The sequence below is a fragment of the Globicephala melas genome, chromosome X (genome assembly GCF_963455315.2).
Source record: "Globicephala melas chromosome X, mGloMel1.2, whole genome shotgun sequence".
Classification (NCBI taxonomy): domain Eukaryota; kingdom Metazoa; phylum Chordata; class Mammalia; order Artiodactyla; family Delphinidae; genus Globicephala; species Globicephala melas.
Window position 1 is genome coordinate 100,508,760 of NC_083335.1, and position 19,157 is coordinate 100,527,916.

Sequence of the window (19,157 nt, forward strand, 5' to 3'; positions counted from 1 at the left end):
TACTGCAGAAATATAAAAGAGCCCATTATGGAGGCAGACATGCTGAAGGTTGTCAACAAAATGTACAGGGAACAATTCCCTGAGATCCTAAGGAGGGCCACTGAGCACACTGGTTTTTAATGAGGTTCCTTACCTCCATGAGAGCTCTGGGAGGAAGTGAGTATGACGCATCATGTCACCATGCCTAAGTGACATAGCCTCAGGTCTGACAACAGGGACAGTGCTCTATGTGGTCCCCTTCTTTCTGGGAGAGATCCTTTCATTGTCAGTCACTGTCATCATGTTGACTCCAGTTAGGAACTGGGTACCCTTCCTCTGCTGAATGAGGCCTCCCCCATCAGTCCAAGGACTTTAAGTCCCTGAAACCATCTTCCTTCAGGCAATAAGGGATAAACTTAGTCTGAAAGCCCTGTCTATTGCCTCCCCAGGCCAATTACAGACACGGGACTTTCTAAGGATGTATCTGTAACGGGGTAGTTGGTTGCCACACTCCTCATACAGGACTTTTACTTTGACACTGTCACGCCTGGGATTCCACTCTCTGCTGAACAGCCAGCCTATAAACCAAGGTCCTCCCCTCCCTGACACCCTCCAGGCAGAAGTCAGGGGGCACTTGACCCTGCCAGCTCTTGCCTATGCCTCCCAGGGCTAACAGCAGAGGAGGGGCTAAGTGTAGCCCTGACAGTGGTGGACTGAGTGGTCCCCATGTCCACAGACAGGGTCTTCACTATGACTCTGCACACTTCCTGGGGCTCCATTCTCTGCTGATCTAAGGCTGAGGGCTCTGCTGATCCCCAGAGTCCCCACCTTCCCGCGACCTGAGTTGAAAGTGTTAGTCACAAGCAGCCAGGACTGTTCTGCACCTCAAGGGGCTGCCAAAGGGGATGGGACTTTATGGGATCCTACTGTTCTGGCTGGGTCTTTATTCAGGTTTATCACTGTCATTTCTGTGAGAGACTCACACTCTCTCCTCTACCAACCTGAGAACTCTGCCCTTAGACAAATTTCTTATGGCCCCAAGAAGCCTGAAGAATAAGTGAGGGTACGGTTAGCCTAACAGGTCTGCCTGAGACCCTCTGTGTCTGATAGCAGACAGGACTGGTGTCCCAATGACCACCCCCCAATATTCTGGGCTTTGGTCTCCTCAGTCCTCCTACACGGGGCCCTCATCTTGCTTTCTATCTCTTGGATTAAAGCCTGCTTAGGAAATTCCACATCTCTGCAAACTCTTGAGCAGTTTTCGCTCTGCAAACCTTACAGAGAATGGGTCCCTGGCCCAGGAGTAATGTGAGATGGGGAAGCTGTAGCACAAGGCAGGAGTCCCAGAACAGGTGGTGGTAGCCTGTCAGGGAAAAAAAGTACACTGATCTATTCTATCTCATCAGCCAGATGAAGATTCCCACGTCACTTCTGTTCTGATAGATTTACTTTCTACAGGGAAGGGACTGTGAGGATGATTTTGAGAGCCCCTAGTCTTTTGAGGTTATCTAACATCGCAAATGTAGATGCTTATACTGTCACCGAATATTGTCTCTTTCATTTATTTATACCTCTCAAATATTTTGGTATTCTTACTGCTCTGGCTACGTATTCCAATCCAGTAGTTTGAGCACAAGGCCATTCTTTTTATCACCTAAGACAAAGTTTGAAGTACTGAGAAAACAACTGAAATAAAAGACACAGGATGTGTCTCAGGGTAGGAGGAGTAGACCAGTATGAGCTCTACAGTAATTTAGACCAGGAGTCTAGTCCCACCCCTGTCATTTACTAGCCTTATGAATTTTGGCACATGACCAAACTCTAACTCTATGAGCCTCAGGATCTTCACTGTGAAGTGAGTTTGATAAGACCTGTCTTGTAGGACTGGTGGAATATATGTAATGTATGGAAAGCAGCTGTCACTGTGCCTGTCTTGTATTGAGACGCTAGGGAATGGCGGTTATTACTATGATTATCTTGACCTCAGACGTTACCATCAATCCAGCTGGGATTTTTTTTTTTTTTTTTTACATCTAAGATATGTCAGAGAATATGCAGCATTCTAGCCGGAAAAAATCCTCCCAATCAGCCAAAATTCTGCTTTCAACAATGAAAACTAAGGAATATGTTCTCTCCACCCTCTCTTTACCCTTTTTTACTTGCTCTTCTTGAAGTAGAGAGTATCTCACCCTTTTCCATACAATAATAGCTTCTCTGAGAAACTGTAATTGCATGGGCAGAGGCTAGGACTTTTTTGATTAAACATCCCCAGTACGAGCACAGAGACTTCTTAAGAGCAGATGCTCAGTTAATGTTTGTGTAAAATAAGAGTCATGAACAAATCATTTGCTATAATTTGTATTCTCAAACATTCTTGAAAACCATAAGCAAATCCAGGATATATCTTTTAAATTTACAAAAGAAAGACTAAATGGAGTAAGGCAAACGAAGAATTGATCAACTTTGCCTTTAGCTCTCTATCTGTCTTATCTATCTTATCTCTCCATCTAGCTACCTAGCTATCTTCTGATCCTATTTTAGCGTGCTGTTCTTTCATGTTTCCAAGGATATTCTTATCCTAAAGTGATGTTATTCTTGTTCTGGACCACAAAAGTGATTTAAGGATTTCCAATTTGTATTTCAAACAACAGAATTCTTCCTCCTAAATCTGACAAACAGCAATAAGTGTGTGATCCATGTCATTCATATACTTATATTCTGAATCTAAATAAACTTTCTGTTGAAAGGAACACCAATTAAAAATGCAGGAAAAAAGTCAACAAGTTATTTAAGCATATCAGGAACACTGGTTAACAGGCTTTTCCAACCACAAAGTGAAGAATGGGTGGGCTTCAGACCTCACTAGGGGTGTGAGGAGAGGCTGGATGTGGCCCTGGAATGCGCACGGCAGTGGCAGTAGTGCCAGCCCTGGCTGCAGCCCTGGCTCGGGCTCTCTCTCCCTCATCTCTCAAAGCCTCTTCATTGTGGGGTGGGAAGGCAGTGGGGACCGTATCGTGGATCTCCAGATCCATGGAGATACAGTTCTGGTTCCGCATCCAGAACCTCCAGCACTTTCATCTTGCTGGTTTCAGCGCGGGCTCTCAGGCCCCACAGGAACTCAGAGCATGGCGGATCGCTGCTGGGCACCTGGTGGTACTCCAGGCACCTTTCCTGCACCAAATCTTCTGTGATAAGCTTCCTGGGCTCCACCAAGATGAAGTGCCTCTTTCCATCAAAAACACCCAAAACATTCAGGGATTCCCAGATCTCCTCCTCAGAGGCGCGGTCGCCATGCAAGAAGATCACACCGAGGAGAGGCATCAGGGGCCCATTCTTCCGAAACCGCCCGCCACTGCTCCGACGCCCATCATCGGTGAGATCTAGCTTGCCGACAAGGGCATAGGAATGACTGTTGGGCTTGACTTCCTTCAATTCTAGGCCAAAGACCAGCTCCATGCACTCGGAGGCTCTCCTGGGGATCTCGGGGAAGTGCTCCCTATACCTTTTGTTGACAATCTTCAGCTTTTCTCCCTTTTTAATGGGCTCCTTTATCTTATATTTACACAGCATGAACTGCACCAACATCCCTGCCTTCCTGGTTACAAGATCCTTTCCAGGATCACTGGAGGTTGAGGCCTGGGAGGAATTTTTACTTTCCTCAACTTGGCCCTTGGCACGTACATCATATCCTGGGCATGAAACCCCTGCATCACGAGAGCTAGTGGCTGGGGCTCCCTGAGGCTCCTGGCGAGTGCCAGCAGCAGCGGAGCTCGGGAGAGTACCCTGAGAAACAGAAACGGGTGAGGAAGTGGTCTCTTCTACCCCTGCTGTGGTGGCCTGAGCATTAAGACCTTGGGTCTCACCTCTGTTACGGCGGCGTTCCTCACGAGCACGGAGCTTACTCTTCTGACCACGAGGCATGGTGGCTGTGGTCAGGGACAGCAGACAGGAGTGTGGGCCAATGACAGGTGATTTGGACACCTGGAGGCTGGAGAATGAGATGACGTGAGCACCTTAAAGTAGGGAGATTCCACCTTGGCTTTATCAAAGGCTGCCCCTGCAAGTTTCCTTGAGGGCACTGCTCTGGGAACCCACAAGGTTCCTGTTTTCCCGGTCAGCCTGTCCTCCCAGAATCCCATAGAGGAAACACAGAGGCCTTAGAGTTTTACTCTACATCCTATCAGCCCTGCCTTGGATTTACTCAGGTGACAACAGGTGCTGGCAGTGGGGTCCTCTCGGTTCATCTTCAATATTATCATGTCAGGTCTCTGCAGAGCCTGGGCACCCTCCCCGCTGCTACTCTTAAGCTGACACCTCAAACCTCCCTGCGATCCAGGAGAAGGAAGTGAAGGGGTGCCTCAGTCCACCTCCCTGCCAGGGGACACCAGAGCTGCGAGTTCAGTAGGGTCCTTTCTATCCTGAGTTCATTGCGATCATCATTCAAGGTCCTCACCTTGGCTCCTTTAAAGGCTTGGAACCACTACTCTCCATTTGCTGACTGGTGGATGCACCTTCAGACTAAGGACCTCACCTCTCTTAGACGTGATATAAAGAAGTGAAGCAGACGCTCTACCTGACAGTCCTTCCCAGAGATTTCTTGGGCTGAAATCCAAGGGTTGGGCTGGACACTTTGAGTCCTCACTCAGGTTCCTCAATTGGGCTCCTGGTAGAGAAGCTCAACTTTTGCCTGAATTGACGCCTATATGAGAGTAAGAGCCAAACCAGCCTGTGTCCCAATAGGAGGAAGTGAAGATGACCGTATCTAACTAAACGTGGTCTCCCAAGAATGAAAGCTGTTGCAGGCAGGCTGAAGTCCTTGTGGTCCCACACAAGATCCCAATTCAAGGTCTAAATGTGCCTCCTGATAGGGTCTAAGATTTCTCCCTCTGCTGACATGGGACCACTCTCCTCAGACCAAGACCCTTATTTCCCTGTTAGCCTGTAGTGGGAACTGATGGGCATTTCTGCCTGACATCTATGCTTGAGGTCTCCCAGTGAGGATTCTTTGTGGCCTGAATGCTTTCATGTGGGACATCCCCACAGTCCTCAAGGTTCTCACCATGACACCTGGCATAACCTGAAATCCTCCCCTGCCAACCCGAGGCTGCCCCCTTTGACCTGGTCTCTCACCTCCCTGAGATGTCCTGGGAATAAGTGAATGCAACTCATGTCAAAATACCCAATTCTCCCAAGCCTGAAAACAGGGCTGGTGCTTTATGCTGCCCCGTTTCTTGTGGGAGGGGCCCCCATCCTCACTCGGTGTCACAACCATGAATGCTGTTGAGGACTAGGTCCCTTTGCGGAATTGGGCTTATTCCATTAGACCAAGGCTCTCATCTCCCTGAGACCATCTCCAGAGGAGATGAGGGGGCACCACAGCCTGCCAGCTCCGCCCGGAGCCTCCTCTCCTGAGTTTAGGAGTCATGAGGTAGCCCTCATTTCCCTTCATCACTAGAGGGGAATTTAGGTCACTCAACATCTGTCTACCCTGCTAGGGCCTCCTAGAGCTGAGAGCAGGGGCGCTGCTCACTGTGGCCCGCTTTGTGGGTCGAGGTCTGCTCACTAGCACTCAGGGCCCTCATCTAGGACTTAGACCTTCTCCATTTGTAGAATCAGCGCTACTCTCACAGACCAAAGCCTTCTGCCTGAGACATCCTAGGCCGAATTCAGCCCGATAGCTCTGCTGGGGCCTCCAAGAACAAGATCGCAGGGGTGGGATGCAGGTGGGTCACCTTTGCTATGGGGGGAGGGGGGAGGGAAGGTCCCTTCAGGCTACATTCAGGTCCTCACCGTGGCTCCGGACGAGTCCTGAAAACCCACGCTCGGACGAACAAACGCCGCGGCTCCCGGTCGGGCTCCTCGCTTCCGAAGCGGAAGTCGGGGGGAGCCGCATCCGGCGCGGCGTGGGGTCTCCGAGGGCTGACGGCAGGGGCGGGACTCTGCGGGTACGCCCAATGGTCAGGGGCCAGCGGTCCCTGCATCCTGCCGGTGCCGTCTATCAGAGCCTGGGACCCCCCCCCCCCATGGTCTCGAGTCCTCCAGCCTCCGAACCAAGCCCTCACCTCCCCGAGGCCCTAGCTGGGGGAAGTCAGGGCGCTAAAATTCATAGAGCAAGCCAGCAGGTTAGAAACTCAGATGTTACAGTCTTGAGTCCAAGGTCTGTATAGCAGGGCAGGCATACTGGAAACTCAGGCAGGGTTTCTGTGTTGCAGTCTTTTTTTTTTTTTTTAATATTTATATATTTATTTTGGCTGCGCCGGCTCCTCGTTGTGGCATGCGGGATCTTTAGTCGCGGCATGGGAACTCTTAGTTGCAGCATGCATGTGGGATCTAGTTCCCTGACCAGGGATCGAACCGGGGCCCCCGGAATTGGGAGCACGGAGTCTTAGCCACTGGACCACCAGGGAAGTCCCTGTGTTGCAGTCTTGAGGCTGAATTCCTTCAGGAAACCTCAGTCCTTGTTCTTGGGGCCCTCAACTGATTGCACGAGGCCCAGTCACAATATGGGTGGCAATCTGCTTTACTCAGAGCCTACAGATGTAACTATTAATCACATCTAAAAAATACCTTACAGTGGATATCTAGACTGATAACTGACTAAACAACTGTGCAGCACAGCCTAGCTAAGATGGCGTACAAAATTAAGAGGTGGGAATGATAGGGAGGAATCTAGACTTGGAAATACGATGCTGCCACTAACTGGGACAAAGAATACAGGAAGAGGACGAATGAGGTTGGGAAAAAAAATCATGTGTTTATCTTTTTTCACATTGAGTTTGAGATATCCTTGAATCAGTCATCGTTGGATTTATGTTTAAAGCTTTGTGGGTAGGTCAGGGCTTGGGATAATAGATCTGGAAGTTAGCAGCAGATAGTTTGCAGTTAGAACTGGAGGAGTGGATGAAGTTACCTGGGGATAGATGTGGGGAGAAAAAAAATAGTGGACCGGATATGGTAACTTGGGGAGCACCAGTTCCCCAAGGGGTGACGGAAAAGAAGTCCATTGAGGAGGCAGAGAAAAAACAGATTGAGAGGCAGAAGAACCAGGACAGGGCAGTGTCTTAAAAACTGTAGCAGACAGTGCTGTGCTCGCCAAACCCAATTCTATATTCCTTCTTCTCAGGCACATGGAGAGCTCCATTTTTCAGACCCCTTGAGGCTAACCGAGGATTTATGACTGGTTTCAGCCAATGAAATGGGAGAAGAAGTGATGGGTTTGGCTGAATGAAAGAACAGCCCTTTAGAGACTCTCTGTCCACTCTCCCCTGCCTCAGTGAATAGGTAAGCCCCAGAGAAAACCCCCAAATGCCCCTCCCTCCCCCATAACCATTGAACATGTAGTGTGGTTGAGAAATAAACCTTTGATGTGGTAAAACACTGAGATTTCAGGATTAATTTGACACTCTAACATAACCTAGCTTATCTTGACTAATACAGAAGCCAAGGCAGCAGAATATTTTGCAAAGGAGAGAACAGTCACAACAGTCTCACATGCTTCAGTGTTCCAGAACAGAGACCCTTCCATGGATTCCCAAATGTGGAATAATTAAGCCAATAAGTCCAAACAATTTAGGGGGTCTCTCAATCGTAACAGTCTGACAGGGAACCTGCATTGTCTTTTGGCTTTAGCAAACAAATGTGCTCATCAGATCAATAAAATGTAGAGTTAACTTGAATTGGACATTGACATCACAACACATATACACATTTCAGTGTACTAGTCTTGTGGTTTGGCTTGAAATCTTGAGGTGATGACATAAATTCTGATTGAATTATCTTTGCCTTAGTTCTCCATTTATGTTTTGCAAAAAGAGTGGTCTCAATATTTCCCCTTAGTACAAGAGACCCCAATTTATAAACAACTTTATCCTATATATTCAGTTACGAAGTTGATTGTTTAGCGTTCTGGGTGTCCTCTCCCAAGTGGAAAGAAATGATAAAGGATGATTAGCTTCCCAGGCCATATCCCACCACCTACAGTGCAGCCAGACTAGAAATGCATATTATTCCAGGACATAATTATGACTTATGTTATTGATTCTAATCAATGAGAAGCAAACTAAATGTCATTTTACATAAGGCACAACAATAGAGTCAAGCAGGAAGCTGTGCCAGATATACATGCATTATACTTGAAAAAGGAGAATTCCAAATTCCAAAAGTACATTGATGTAAAATAAAGGAGGTCCAACTGGCCTAAATGCACACATCTAATCATAGATTCCACATATCTGTATAAATAAAAATGAAATCTCTGATGAGACTAGTAATTATGACATAAAATGTTCCAGCTACAAAACATTAAGCTAAAAAAATCACTTAAAAACTATAAAATATACATGAAAACAACGCTTTGATTAGGCAGCATTTCCAACGTATTCTGGTCCTTCTTCCACATATTACTCTCAAATGAGATCATCACAATCTCTTTTCTTCTCAGATTTACAGAAATTACATTAAGAGGTATCCTTGGATACCAAACAATTCTTAAATCTCACTTAGTCCAAGATGTGGTCAAAGCTGAGTTCCTCAGTTCTTCACTGCTTAGCTATTTACTAATGATAAAAAATAAAATCTCTCTCTTTTGAATTACCTCATTTATCCTATACAAATGGGGAGTGAAGTATTAAGGCTAATAAGTTTTTCTGATAACCATGGCTTGTACTTAAACATTAATACTTTTTATTGACCTAATTAATATTAATGGCAATCATCTGATAGTGCTTTAGGGACTACAGATGTGACAGATTCCCTCTCAGAGGTTAGTATTTCTACATTGTAGTTTTTAAGTGTTAAGGTTATCTATAGGGCCCATATTCTTCCTGTATTAAATGTCAATTAATCCTTCAATGAAAACTCAGCAAAATGCTTTGATAATAAAATAATAGATAACACATATATAACGCTTATGAATTCGTGGGCACCGTGCTGAATGCCCTACACTTAATTCACAAAATAATCTTATAGTTAGGTATTATTACCATCACAATTTTACAGATAAGAAAAGAGGCACAAAGAGGTTACGGAATTTACCCAAGATTACACAACTAGTAAATGGTAGCGCTGGGATTGAAAGACCAGGTGTCTGGTTCCAGAATCTCACGCTCTTACGTACTACATATCGCCTTTCTAGATGGTGCGAGATAAACGTGCTCCAGAACTATGTTGAAACTCATGAACTATCAGGAACTTATCCTCTGATATAAAATTTCTCTTTATCAATCCACCAGCTGGAGAGAGAATAGTCTATAGGTAATCTTTTTGTTTTCATTCTGTAGGAGAAATAATCATGCGTCACTTCACTCTTCTTTTGTAAATTATTTGCTTATTTTTCCCATTTTAAAGGCTTCCCTAACGTCTGTAATTAGAATTTCCCATGCCTTTTGAAGTTTATTTTTCTTAACCTTAAAAATATTTTTAGGAATAGTATGTGCTCCCTGTGGAAGACAAAGAACATAAAAAATTAAAATATGAACTGCTAGCCCTTAATGTACTTATTAGTAAACTTCCACTGCCCAATGCAGAGCCACAAAACGTAGCATCCTAACACAACAACTGTTTGTTCTCACAGATCTACAGGTTGGCTGAGGGGCTCTACTTCACGCTGTAGCTTAGGACCAGAGGGCTGGCTGGGACCTTTTCTAATGGTGATGACAGTTTTAAAACGTGAGGTGGGTCTTACAAGCTGTCACAGAAAGATCTTGCATTCACTTCCATTAAGTTACAAGAGCAAGTCACAGAACTATATGTACACTGTGGCCCCTGTGTTTTTAAAAATTCAACATATTTTTGTAGCACATCTATGTACAAAGAAGCCTCAAATCAGCTTTAGAATGACACACACCAGACAGTTAATTGTGGTTACTTTTGAAAAGGGGGCTGAATTTTCGAGCAATGTTGTAAGGGGGGAGATTGTGATTTATGTGTGTAAGAAGCTTGTATAAGAAGAATATATATGCTATGATTAACTCTGTCATTAAAACATTTAAATGAGCCTAAGAGAAGAAATAGTAGTTGTGTATCACTCGGATTAAGTAACTGCTAACTGATGCAACAGAGAAAACCTGATATCTGAATGACTTAACACTACAAAAGTCTGTTTCTTGTGCACATAAAATCTGATGAAGGTTGGCAGAGGCTCACCGCTCACAGATGACTCCGAGATCCCGGCTATGTACGTCGCGTGGCTCCACACCTCAACACGGGCTCTCTCTGTTTGCTGCTGAATGGAAGAGAAAGCACAGAGGTGCCATACTGACTCCCTCGTGCCTTGGTCTGGAGGTGACCCTTCCTAATTACATATAGTGGACTGGGAATATAGTCTCCCCAGGAACCCAAGGAGAGCAAGACAGGATGTGGATGAGGTTTGCAGTCTCCCATAAACTGGTGTATAGTGTGTGCTCAATAAAGAGCAACTACTGCAATTGCTTATGACAACAACCCTCTTAGTTAGTTGGAGGAGTTTCTGAGAAGGCCAAATTTACCTTGAAATTCACCAAGTTTTTCTTGTGCATACTATGTAAGACATGTTTTCAAATACAGGATTCCATCTAATTTCCAAAAGTACCCTGTACATCTCAGCAGAGAGGGCTTTCACCAGTACCTTTCTGCATTGCCAATTGCAATAACCTGTGTAACCTCAGTAGGCTGGGAATTTTCTCCTAACTTCTGGTTGCATGGTCAAAATCATAGCCACCCATCACCTGACTGAACATACCTGAACACCTGAACAGGTGCCATTAAGCATATTGAACAAACAGCATCTCCCCTGGGACCGATACAGACAAGGATTACTGGGAGGATGGTGAATTACTTTTCCTTGTTATTCAAAGCTAGCATGTCTGCCAAAGAACCATTTTCCACCTCCAAGAAGGACTCCAAGATGGGTTTTTAGGAATTCAGCCTCAGCAGATGTTTGTTTACACAGTGATTTCCTTGGTCCCTCCTCCTTTACCACTTAGGAAGAAGGCTTTGGTTTTGGACCCCTTAATTAAGTTCACTCATCAGTGTATGGATTCAGTGGCCAGATTCAAAGAAGACACTTCATTAAAATCCTACTGCAAATATCACGTTGTTTCAAACAAGGCCTCCCTAGCCTTGGGGTTATAAGCCAAGGCCCTGTAGAGTCCATACCAAATCAGAGTCTCGTCACCAGCAGGCTTGCAAACACTGAGAATGTGGTGGAGGCACCCAGTGGGGATGAGGAGGTGTGTAAACGTCACTGTCTGAAGTGAACAGATACATGGAAAGGGCAGCTGCTGTCCCAGGGGTCCACGGTGACGAATGGGATCTGCGGGGAGTCGGGATGCTCCGAGTCAGGGGAGGGCAGGGCATATGGGCTGTCCGTTCGTCCGGGAGCTGAGTGCAGCCTCCAGAGGAAGATGCAGAGAAGAGCTGGCCAGCAGGTCAGCTTCCAGTCTGGACACGAGGGCACACTGGGGAAGACCCAGGGGCAGGGCGCTGTGATGCCGCAAAGTGCTGGGACTGGACCCCCGTGCCGGGACCGGGGCAATCAGCTCTCAGGGAAGCCTGGGGCGAGGGGCAGGAGGATCCTAGGTAAATGAAGCCCACAGACAATCCCCAAATGGTGTCTGGTTCTCATGTTCACCTTCCTTCTTTAGGCCTGCTTTTAATATTTTGGCTACAAGTTCCTCTTTCTTATTGCCTGAGAGACGTCACGGAGCAGTGAGAGGAGAAATGGATTAAGAGACAGAAGGGCTGCCTCAGGCTGGGAGGAGTGGAACAGTATGGGCTCTGGAGGAATTCAGACCGGGCTGTACTCCCGGTTCTGTCACTTTACCAGTCCGGAGAATACTGCAAGTTCTTTGTCTGCCAAGTGGGTCTGATAAGCCTCCTCTTATAGAACTGTCAGAACATATGTGATATATGTAAAGCACCTGGCACAGTGGCTGGCGATGTCTGGGTCTTTCATGCATGGCAGTCATTATGATGCTTATTTTCATACCAGAAGAGACTGGTCTTCTCTGTCCTAGAGATACCCTCATCTCTAGGAATTTTTCATTTTATCCAGGAGATGTCAGAGACTATGCGGGCCTCTAGGACAAAGAAAGATGAATTAACCAAAGTGCTCCTTAGCAAGTAACCCTGAGTACATTTTCCCTATCAGAGAATATGTTGTTTCATTTGTGGAGGCAGGGGTTCCACCAGGATGCAAATCAAACCTTATAGAATTTGTGTCAAGGACCAATAATTCCCCTGCCTCCCAAAACCCCGCCGATTTTCACGTGTTTCATCACCACCAAAATCTGGGCCCATTTAGGAGTTCTGCCAGATTACACTCAAGACAAACAAATCTCATATATTAACGCATATATGTGGAATCTAGATAACTGGTACAGTTGAACCTCTTTGCAGGGCAGGAACAGAGATGCAGATATAGAGAACGGACATGTGGACACGGGGGAAGGGGGGGTGGCATGAATTGGGAGATTAGGATTGACCTATGTGCACTACCATGTGTCAAATAGACAGCTAGTGGGAACCTGCTGTACAGCACAGGGAGCTCAGCTTGGTGCTCTGTGACCACCTAGATGGGTGGAGGGAAGTCCAGCAGGGAGGGGATATATGTATACGTGTAGATGATTCACTTCGTTGCACAGCAGAAACTAACACAACATTGTAAAGCAATTATACTCCAATTAGAAAAACCCGATAACTAATTAATGGAGCGGGCTGGGGCTCCTCCAGCCCAGGGCACAGAGTGCCAGCACAGGGGCTTCTCAGCATCCCACCACAAAGGAGACAATCTGCATAAAACACCTGGTTTGTTTGTGCACCGTGTTCACCTGCACCGGGGCAAAAGCACTGGACCCCTGCTCACCATTATCACAGCCTCATCTAGCCCACCACGCAGCCAACTTAAAATTACCTCCCAAGGAGGGATTTGCAAAATAACCAAACCTCAAAGTGTTCTGGCTAAGAGAATTTATACTTCACTGCTCTCAACTGGACTCTCTCCCCACCATCCTCACTGGGTTTTTCCATCACACCACCTTCCTTATATAATAGCTGCTCTTATACTCTCAACATCTACAGGCAGGTGCAGGGTCTTTTTTATCTTAGCATCATCACTACCAGCACAGAACCTTCCAAAGAGCAGATGCTCAATTACAGATGGGAATCAATGAGGCACTGAGTGAGGAATGTAACTTATTACTATCCAATTTTGTCGGCATTCTTGAATAAGCTAAGGACATCTAGGTGTATATCTTTGAATTTTACAAAGAGAAAGACAAAGGCGAATAAGACAAACCAAAATTTGACTAAACTTTACTTTGCTTTCATCCATTTTAAAACCACAGCATTCTTTCACATTTCCGAGAAAATTCCTATTCCAATGCCATATTATCTCAGTCCAGAACCCCAGAAAGATGCAAGGAGTTTTCACATCGTACTACACGGTACCTAAACTCTTACGCTTCAACCTGATAAACAACAACAAATATGTGATCCATGTCATTTATAAACTTGGATTCTGAATCTAAAGAAACATTCTAGTGAAAGAAACATTTGAAAGATACTAGTGTAAAACAGGAACACAAAGAAGATATACATTATGAGCTTTCCAGCCCCAGCTTAGCCTCTCACTACTGAAAAGGTTGGCAGCGTTGGTCAAACACAAAGTGAAGAAGCTGCCTCAGACCTCACTAAGGGTGGGAGGAACTGCTAGACGTGACCTTGGAAGGCGCACTGGCCTTGACTCGAGTACCAGCCCTGGCTGCAGCTCTGGCTTGGGATCGGGCTCTCTCTTCCTCATCTCTCAAAGCCTTTTCATAATGGGCTGGAAAGGCACTGGGGACGGTACCAGCCACCCTGGCCACAAACTCCAGGACTTTCATCTTGCTGGTTTCAGCGCGGGCTCTCCGGCCCCACAGGAACTCATAGCGCAGGGGATTGCTGTCGCGCACCTGACGATACACCAGATACTTTTCCTGCACCAGATCTTCTGTGATAAGCTTCCTGGGCTCCCCAAAGATTATGTGACACCTTCCAACATAAACACCCAAACCATTCAGGAATTCCCAGATCTCCTCCGCAGAGGCACGGTCGCCATGCAAGAAGATCACACCGAGGAGAAGCATCAGAAGCCCATTCTTCCGGAACCGCCAGCCACTGCTCCGACGCCCATCGTCGCTGACATGTAGCTTGCTGCCAAGGGTATAGGAATCACCACCCGGCTTGACTTCCTTCAACTCAAGACCAAAGATCAGCTGAACGCACTCAGCAGCTCTCCTGAGGATCTCAGGGAACTTCCCTTTGTACCTTTTGTTCACAAGCTTCAGCAAGTCTGCCTTTATAATGGGCTCTTCCACTGTATACCTCTCCAGCAGGAATTCTGTCAACCTTCCCACCTTCTTGATCAGAGGATCTCTCTGAAAGCTCTCACCAGAGGCTGAGGCGCGGGAGGAACTTTTCCTTGCCTGAACCGGGCCCTTGGCGCGCACATCAGATCCTGGGCCTGAAACCCCTGCAGCACGAGAGCTAGTGGCTGGGGCTCCCTGAGGCTCCTGGCGAGTGCCAGCAGCAGGGGAGCTCGGGGGAGTACCCTGAGAAGGAGAAGAGGGGCACGAGGGCGACTCTTCTCTCTGTGCTGCAGTGGCCTGAGCACCCCCGTGATTCTGGGTCTCCCTCCGGGCCTGGTGGCGCTTCTCACGGGCACGGAGCTTACTCTTCTGCCCCCGAGGCATGACTATGGGCAGGGACAGCAAGCGGGGGAGTGGGCAGGAGAGCAGGTGATGCTGGAACCTGGAGGAGGGAAGGTGAGAGGGTGTGAGCACCTTCAGCAGGGAGGTCCCACCCTGACTTGAAGAAGGCCGCTCTGCACGTTTCCTTGAGGGCACTGCTCTAGGAACCACTAGGCTCTTGTTCTTGGTCAGCCTGTCCCGAGAACCCAGGGTAAGAAGCGAGAGTGAGTGCGCCTCAGGCTACAGCCTGCCAGCCCTGCCTGTGGCTGACGGCGGTGACCACAGATCCTGGTAGGGTAGGCCCTCTCTGGGTTCCAAGGGTCCCTTTCGTTCACAAACAGGATTGTCACATCGACTCTTGGTAGGGCCGGGACCTCTTTCCTGTGCTGCTCTAAAGGTGACACCTCAGAGCTCCCTGGGGCCCACGAGAAGGAACTGAGTCATGGACACTGTCGGGGTGCACAGCGCTGACAGTTGTGTGGGGCCTGCTCTGTCCTGAACTCGTTGCTCCTCAACCATTCAGCGTCCTCATCTTGTCGACACCAAGGGTCTGGGACCCCTCCTGCTGCCCCTGGTGCGGCACCTTCAGACGAAGGATCTCGTCTCCCTTAGAAATGATACAAAGAAATGAGGAGCCTCCGCCTGACAACCATGCTCTGGGCTTTCAAGGGCTGAGCAGAGGCCTGGGCAGGACTCTTTATTATGCCTTTGATTCGGTGGAAGGGGGGTGTGCTACCTTCAGTCGTCATTCACAGTCCCCACTGGGTCTCCTGGGAGGATCTGGGGGCTCCTTTCTCTCTTGACTTGAGGACATTTCCTCACAGTACGGCCCACAGCTCCCTGAGACCGAACAGTGGAAGTGACGATGGCCTTATCTGGCCACAGCGCCCCTAGTCTCCAGAGGCTGAAAACTGCAGCAGGCAGGCTGAGGCCCTATAACGTGTGGTCCTCCCTCACGGTCCCCATTTCTCACTCAGGGGAGGGTCTACGGTTCCTCCCTCTGCTGACCCATCACACCAAGATGCTGACTTCCCTGTGAGTTCCGAGTGGGGAACTGATGGGCACTTCTGCCTCACATCTGTGCCCGGGGGCGCCTCTAGGAACGACAATGGAAAGGGACTCTGCGCGGTCCCCGCTGGCACGGGGTGGACTTCCCCCCACAGTCCTCAGCATCTTCTCCGTGAGTCCTGGCAAATCCCGGAAATCCTCCCTCCGCTGATCTGAGTTCGCTTGCATTACATTAAGATTCTCACCTTCCTGAGATCCCCAAGATGAAAGAAAGGGTGAGCCACTGCCAGTCATCCCCGTCCATGCCCTCCCTGGGTTGGTAGCAGGGGCTGGACTCCACGGGACCCCACTGTTGCGGCATCGTTGGCCTCTTTCGCCCTCACTCAGACGGCATCTACGCTCCTCCCTCAGCCCACCTGAGTCTTCTGGCCTCAGATCAAGGCCCACATCTGCCTGGGTCCCTGGGGCCCGAAGTGAGGGGTGACACATCAGGCTACCTCTACCTGGGGTTTCCCAGGGCTGAGGGGGGTGGGAGTTTGTGGGCCCCCACTGCTTTGGGTGGGTCTGCATCTACATCATCCCTCAGTGTCCTCACCCTGACGCACAGCAGGACTTGGACATCCTCTGTGTCTTGACTTGACGTCTATCCCCTCACACTAAGGCCCCCAACTCCCCGAGACCCGCTAGAAAGAAAATTTTCTTGTCTCTCAAGCTACAACTGTGTGTGGACTTGCAATGCTGACAGGCAGGAAGAGATTCTGTGGCCCTCACTATTGTGGTGTAGGTGGTCCCCTCAATTCTCAGGGTCCTCTCCTTGGTTCCTGGCATTACCTGGAAATCCTCTGGCTGCTCACCTGAGCCCATACTCCCATCAAGGAGGTTCCTCACCTCCCTGCCATGGTCCGGGAAAACATGAGTGATATTCATCAGGTCACCATGCTTGAGTCTCCCTCCCAGGTCTGAGAGTAGGGATGAGATTCTATGTGGTTCACTTCTTTCTGGGTGGGGCTCCCTCATGTTCACTCGGTGTTACCACCTTGACTCTCGTTAGGAACCAGGCTTCTTCCCTATGTTGAATGAGGCCTCTCCCATTAGACCCAAACCCTGACGTCCCTGAGACCACCCTTGGAGGAACTGAGAGGGCAATTCAGCCTGAGAGCTCTAAACCTGGCTCTCCAGGGCGAAGGCAGACGTGGCACTTTGTGGGGTGTCCTCTGTTCTGGGGGAGTCGGTTGTCTCATTCCTCACATAGAATTTGTGCCTTGACATCGATCATGGCCTGGGACTCCTCTTCTTCTGCTGAACCGGGGAGCCAGCCCTTAAACCAAGGCCCTCATCTCCCTCAGACCCCACAGGCAGAAGTCAGGGGGCACCTGAGCCTGCCAGCTCTGCCCTGGGCCTCCCGGGGCTAACGGCAGGGGCGGCATGAGATGCAGCTCTCTCCACTGTGTATGGAGCAGTCTCCATTTCCTCACTCAGGATCTTCACCTTGACTCTGAACCCTGCCTGGGACTTTGCCCTCTGCTGACGTGAGCCCATGACCGTCAGAAAAGGTCCTCATCTTCCTGGGACCTGAGCTTACAGTCAGACTGAGCCTCATTCTGCCAAAGCTGATCTGGGGCTCGGCTACGCCTGGTAACAGCAAGGGTGGGACTCTCCGACCCCACTGTTCTGGAGTTGGTGGCTCCCTCAGTCCTCATTCAGGACTCTGGCGTCCAGTCCGGGTAGGGTTTGGGATTCCTCCCTCCACTGACCCGAATCTACATGCCTCAGACCGCAGCTCTCACCTCTTTGAGTAGCTAGAAGTCGGGGGCTCCACATCCCGGCTACCTTATCTGGGGACTCCCAGGTCTGAGAGCAGGGCTGCTGATTTGTGCAGTTCCCTGTTTTCACGAGAGGTCTGCTTACTAACACTGATGGTCCTACCTCTGCTTCTTTTAGGGCCAAGTCTCCTCCCTAAGCTTAATGGGAATGCCTTATCTATCCATCCATCCATCCATCCATCCATCCATCCATCCATCCATCCAACTACCTCTTGTTTTACATTTCACACCCTTTACGCATTTACTTCGTAACTGGTAGTTTGTATCTCTTAATTGTCCTCACCTAATTTCTCTCCTCCCCCCAACCACCTGTTTGTTTCCTGTGTCTATAACTGTTCCTGTTCTGTTGTTTGTTCATTTGTTTTTTCAGCTTCCACGTGTAAATGAAATCATACAGTATTTGTTTTTCTCTCTCTGACTTATTTCACTTAGAGTACAGAACACCCTCTTGGTCCACGCCCCCGCCCTTTCTTTTTGGCCCCACTATGTGGCATGTGGGATCTTAGTTCCCCCACCAGGGATCGAACGTGCGCCCCCTGCAGTGGAAGCGAGGAGTCTTAACCACTGGACCGCCAGGGAAGTCCTGCCCCCTTTCCATAAAGGCCTTTCTCTACCCGAACGTCCCCTAGCCCCCAACCCCACTTCCCACCCCAGGCAGAAATGAGGGGTTCTCTCAGCCTGAATTACTCTAGAGCATCGCGCGAGTGAAGGCGGGAGGGGGCCCCGTGCAGTCACGCCTTTAGGAAGGAGGGACCCTCGTCAGCTCTGAAGGTCCCACTTTCCACCTGCTGGGGACAAGACTACACCCTTTGCCTAAGAAGCCGGCCCCTCTAGACAAAGGCCCTACACTCTCTGAGGCCCTCCAGACGGCAACTCCTCTGGCATATACGTCAGATCAGGGTCCCACGCTGCTGATGGCAGGCAGGGGCGGGAGGCGGGGGGGTTACCTTTCTTAAGTGGGGAGAGGGGAGGGAAGGTCCCTTCAGGCTACATTCAGGTCCTCACCGTGGCTCCGGACGAGTCCTGAAAATCCACGCTCGGACGAACAAACGCCGCGGCTCCCGGTCGGGCTCCTCGCTTCCGAAGCAGAAGTCGGGGGGAGCCGCATCCGGCGCTGCGTGGGGTCTCCGAGGGCTGACGGCAGGGGCGGGACTCTGCGGGGATGCCCACTGTTCAGGGGTCAACGGTCCCTGCGTCCTGTCGGTGCCGTCTATCAGAGCCCGGGACCCCTCCCTCTACGGTCCTGGGTCCTCCAGCCTCCGAACCAAGCCCTCACCTCCCCGAGGCCCTAGTGGGGGTAAGTCAGGGCGCTGCTCCGACCATCTCTGCCTGACAAGACGGGCGCCACCCTGTGAGCCTCCCTCCTTGGGGGAGAGACCCCCTCATTAGCACTGAGGGTCCTCACCTTGACTCTGGTTATGGCCAAGACGTCCCCCTCTGCAGAACTGGAGTCCGATCCTGCTAGATGAGGCCCTTCCCTCCCTGAGATCACACGGTGTAGTGGAATAAGTGAGGACATGGAAGGGAGACGTGACCCATGAGCCCGCCCCCAGCAAACTGGGGACTGGCGAATAAGCCAGAACTGCAAACAGTGCTGACTGCTTTGAGCCCCCCCGGCAAACCGGGGGCATGCGAATAAGCC

At 49.2% G+C, this 19,157-nt stretch overlaps 2 protein-coding genes across 2 annotated transcripts; both read right to left on the reverse strand.

Annotated features, from left to right (window-relative positions):
- Nucleotides 1–2,841: 2,841 nt before the first annotated feature.
- Nucleotides 2,842–3,900, reverse strand: LOC115848357 (melanoma-associated antigen B4-like). Its single transcript, XM_070044734.1, is given in 3 exon segments — nt 2,842–2,885; nt 2,888–2,999; nt 3,043–3,900. Coding segments are annotated over 3 exon segments (1,014 nt in total).
- Nucleotides 3,901–13,646: 9,746 nt separating this feature from the next.
- LOC132594551 (melanoma-associated antigen B1-like) lies at nt 13,647–14,687 on the reverse strand. Its single transcript, XM_060292789.2, has one exon. It carries the CDS (start codon nt 14,685–14,687, stop codon nt 13,647–13,649), a length of 1,041 nt encoding a protein of 346 aa, XP_060148772.1.
- Between the last annotated feature and the right edge of the window lie 4,470 nt (nt 14,688–19,157).

Bases quoted from the DNA above. Each gene is read 5' to 3' on its own strand.
- LOC132594551 (XM_060292789.2), bottom strand. From the start codon at position 14,687: ATGCCTCGGGGGCAGAAGAGTAAGCTCCGTGCCCGTGAGAAGCGCCAC.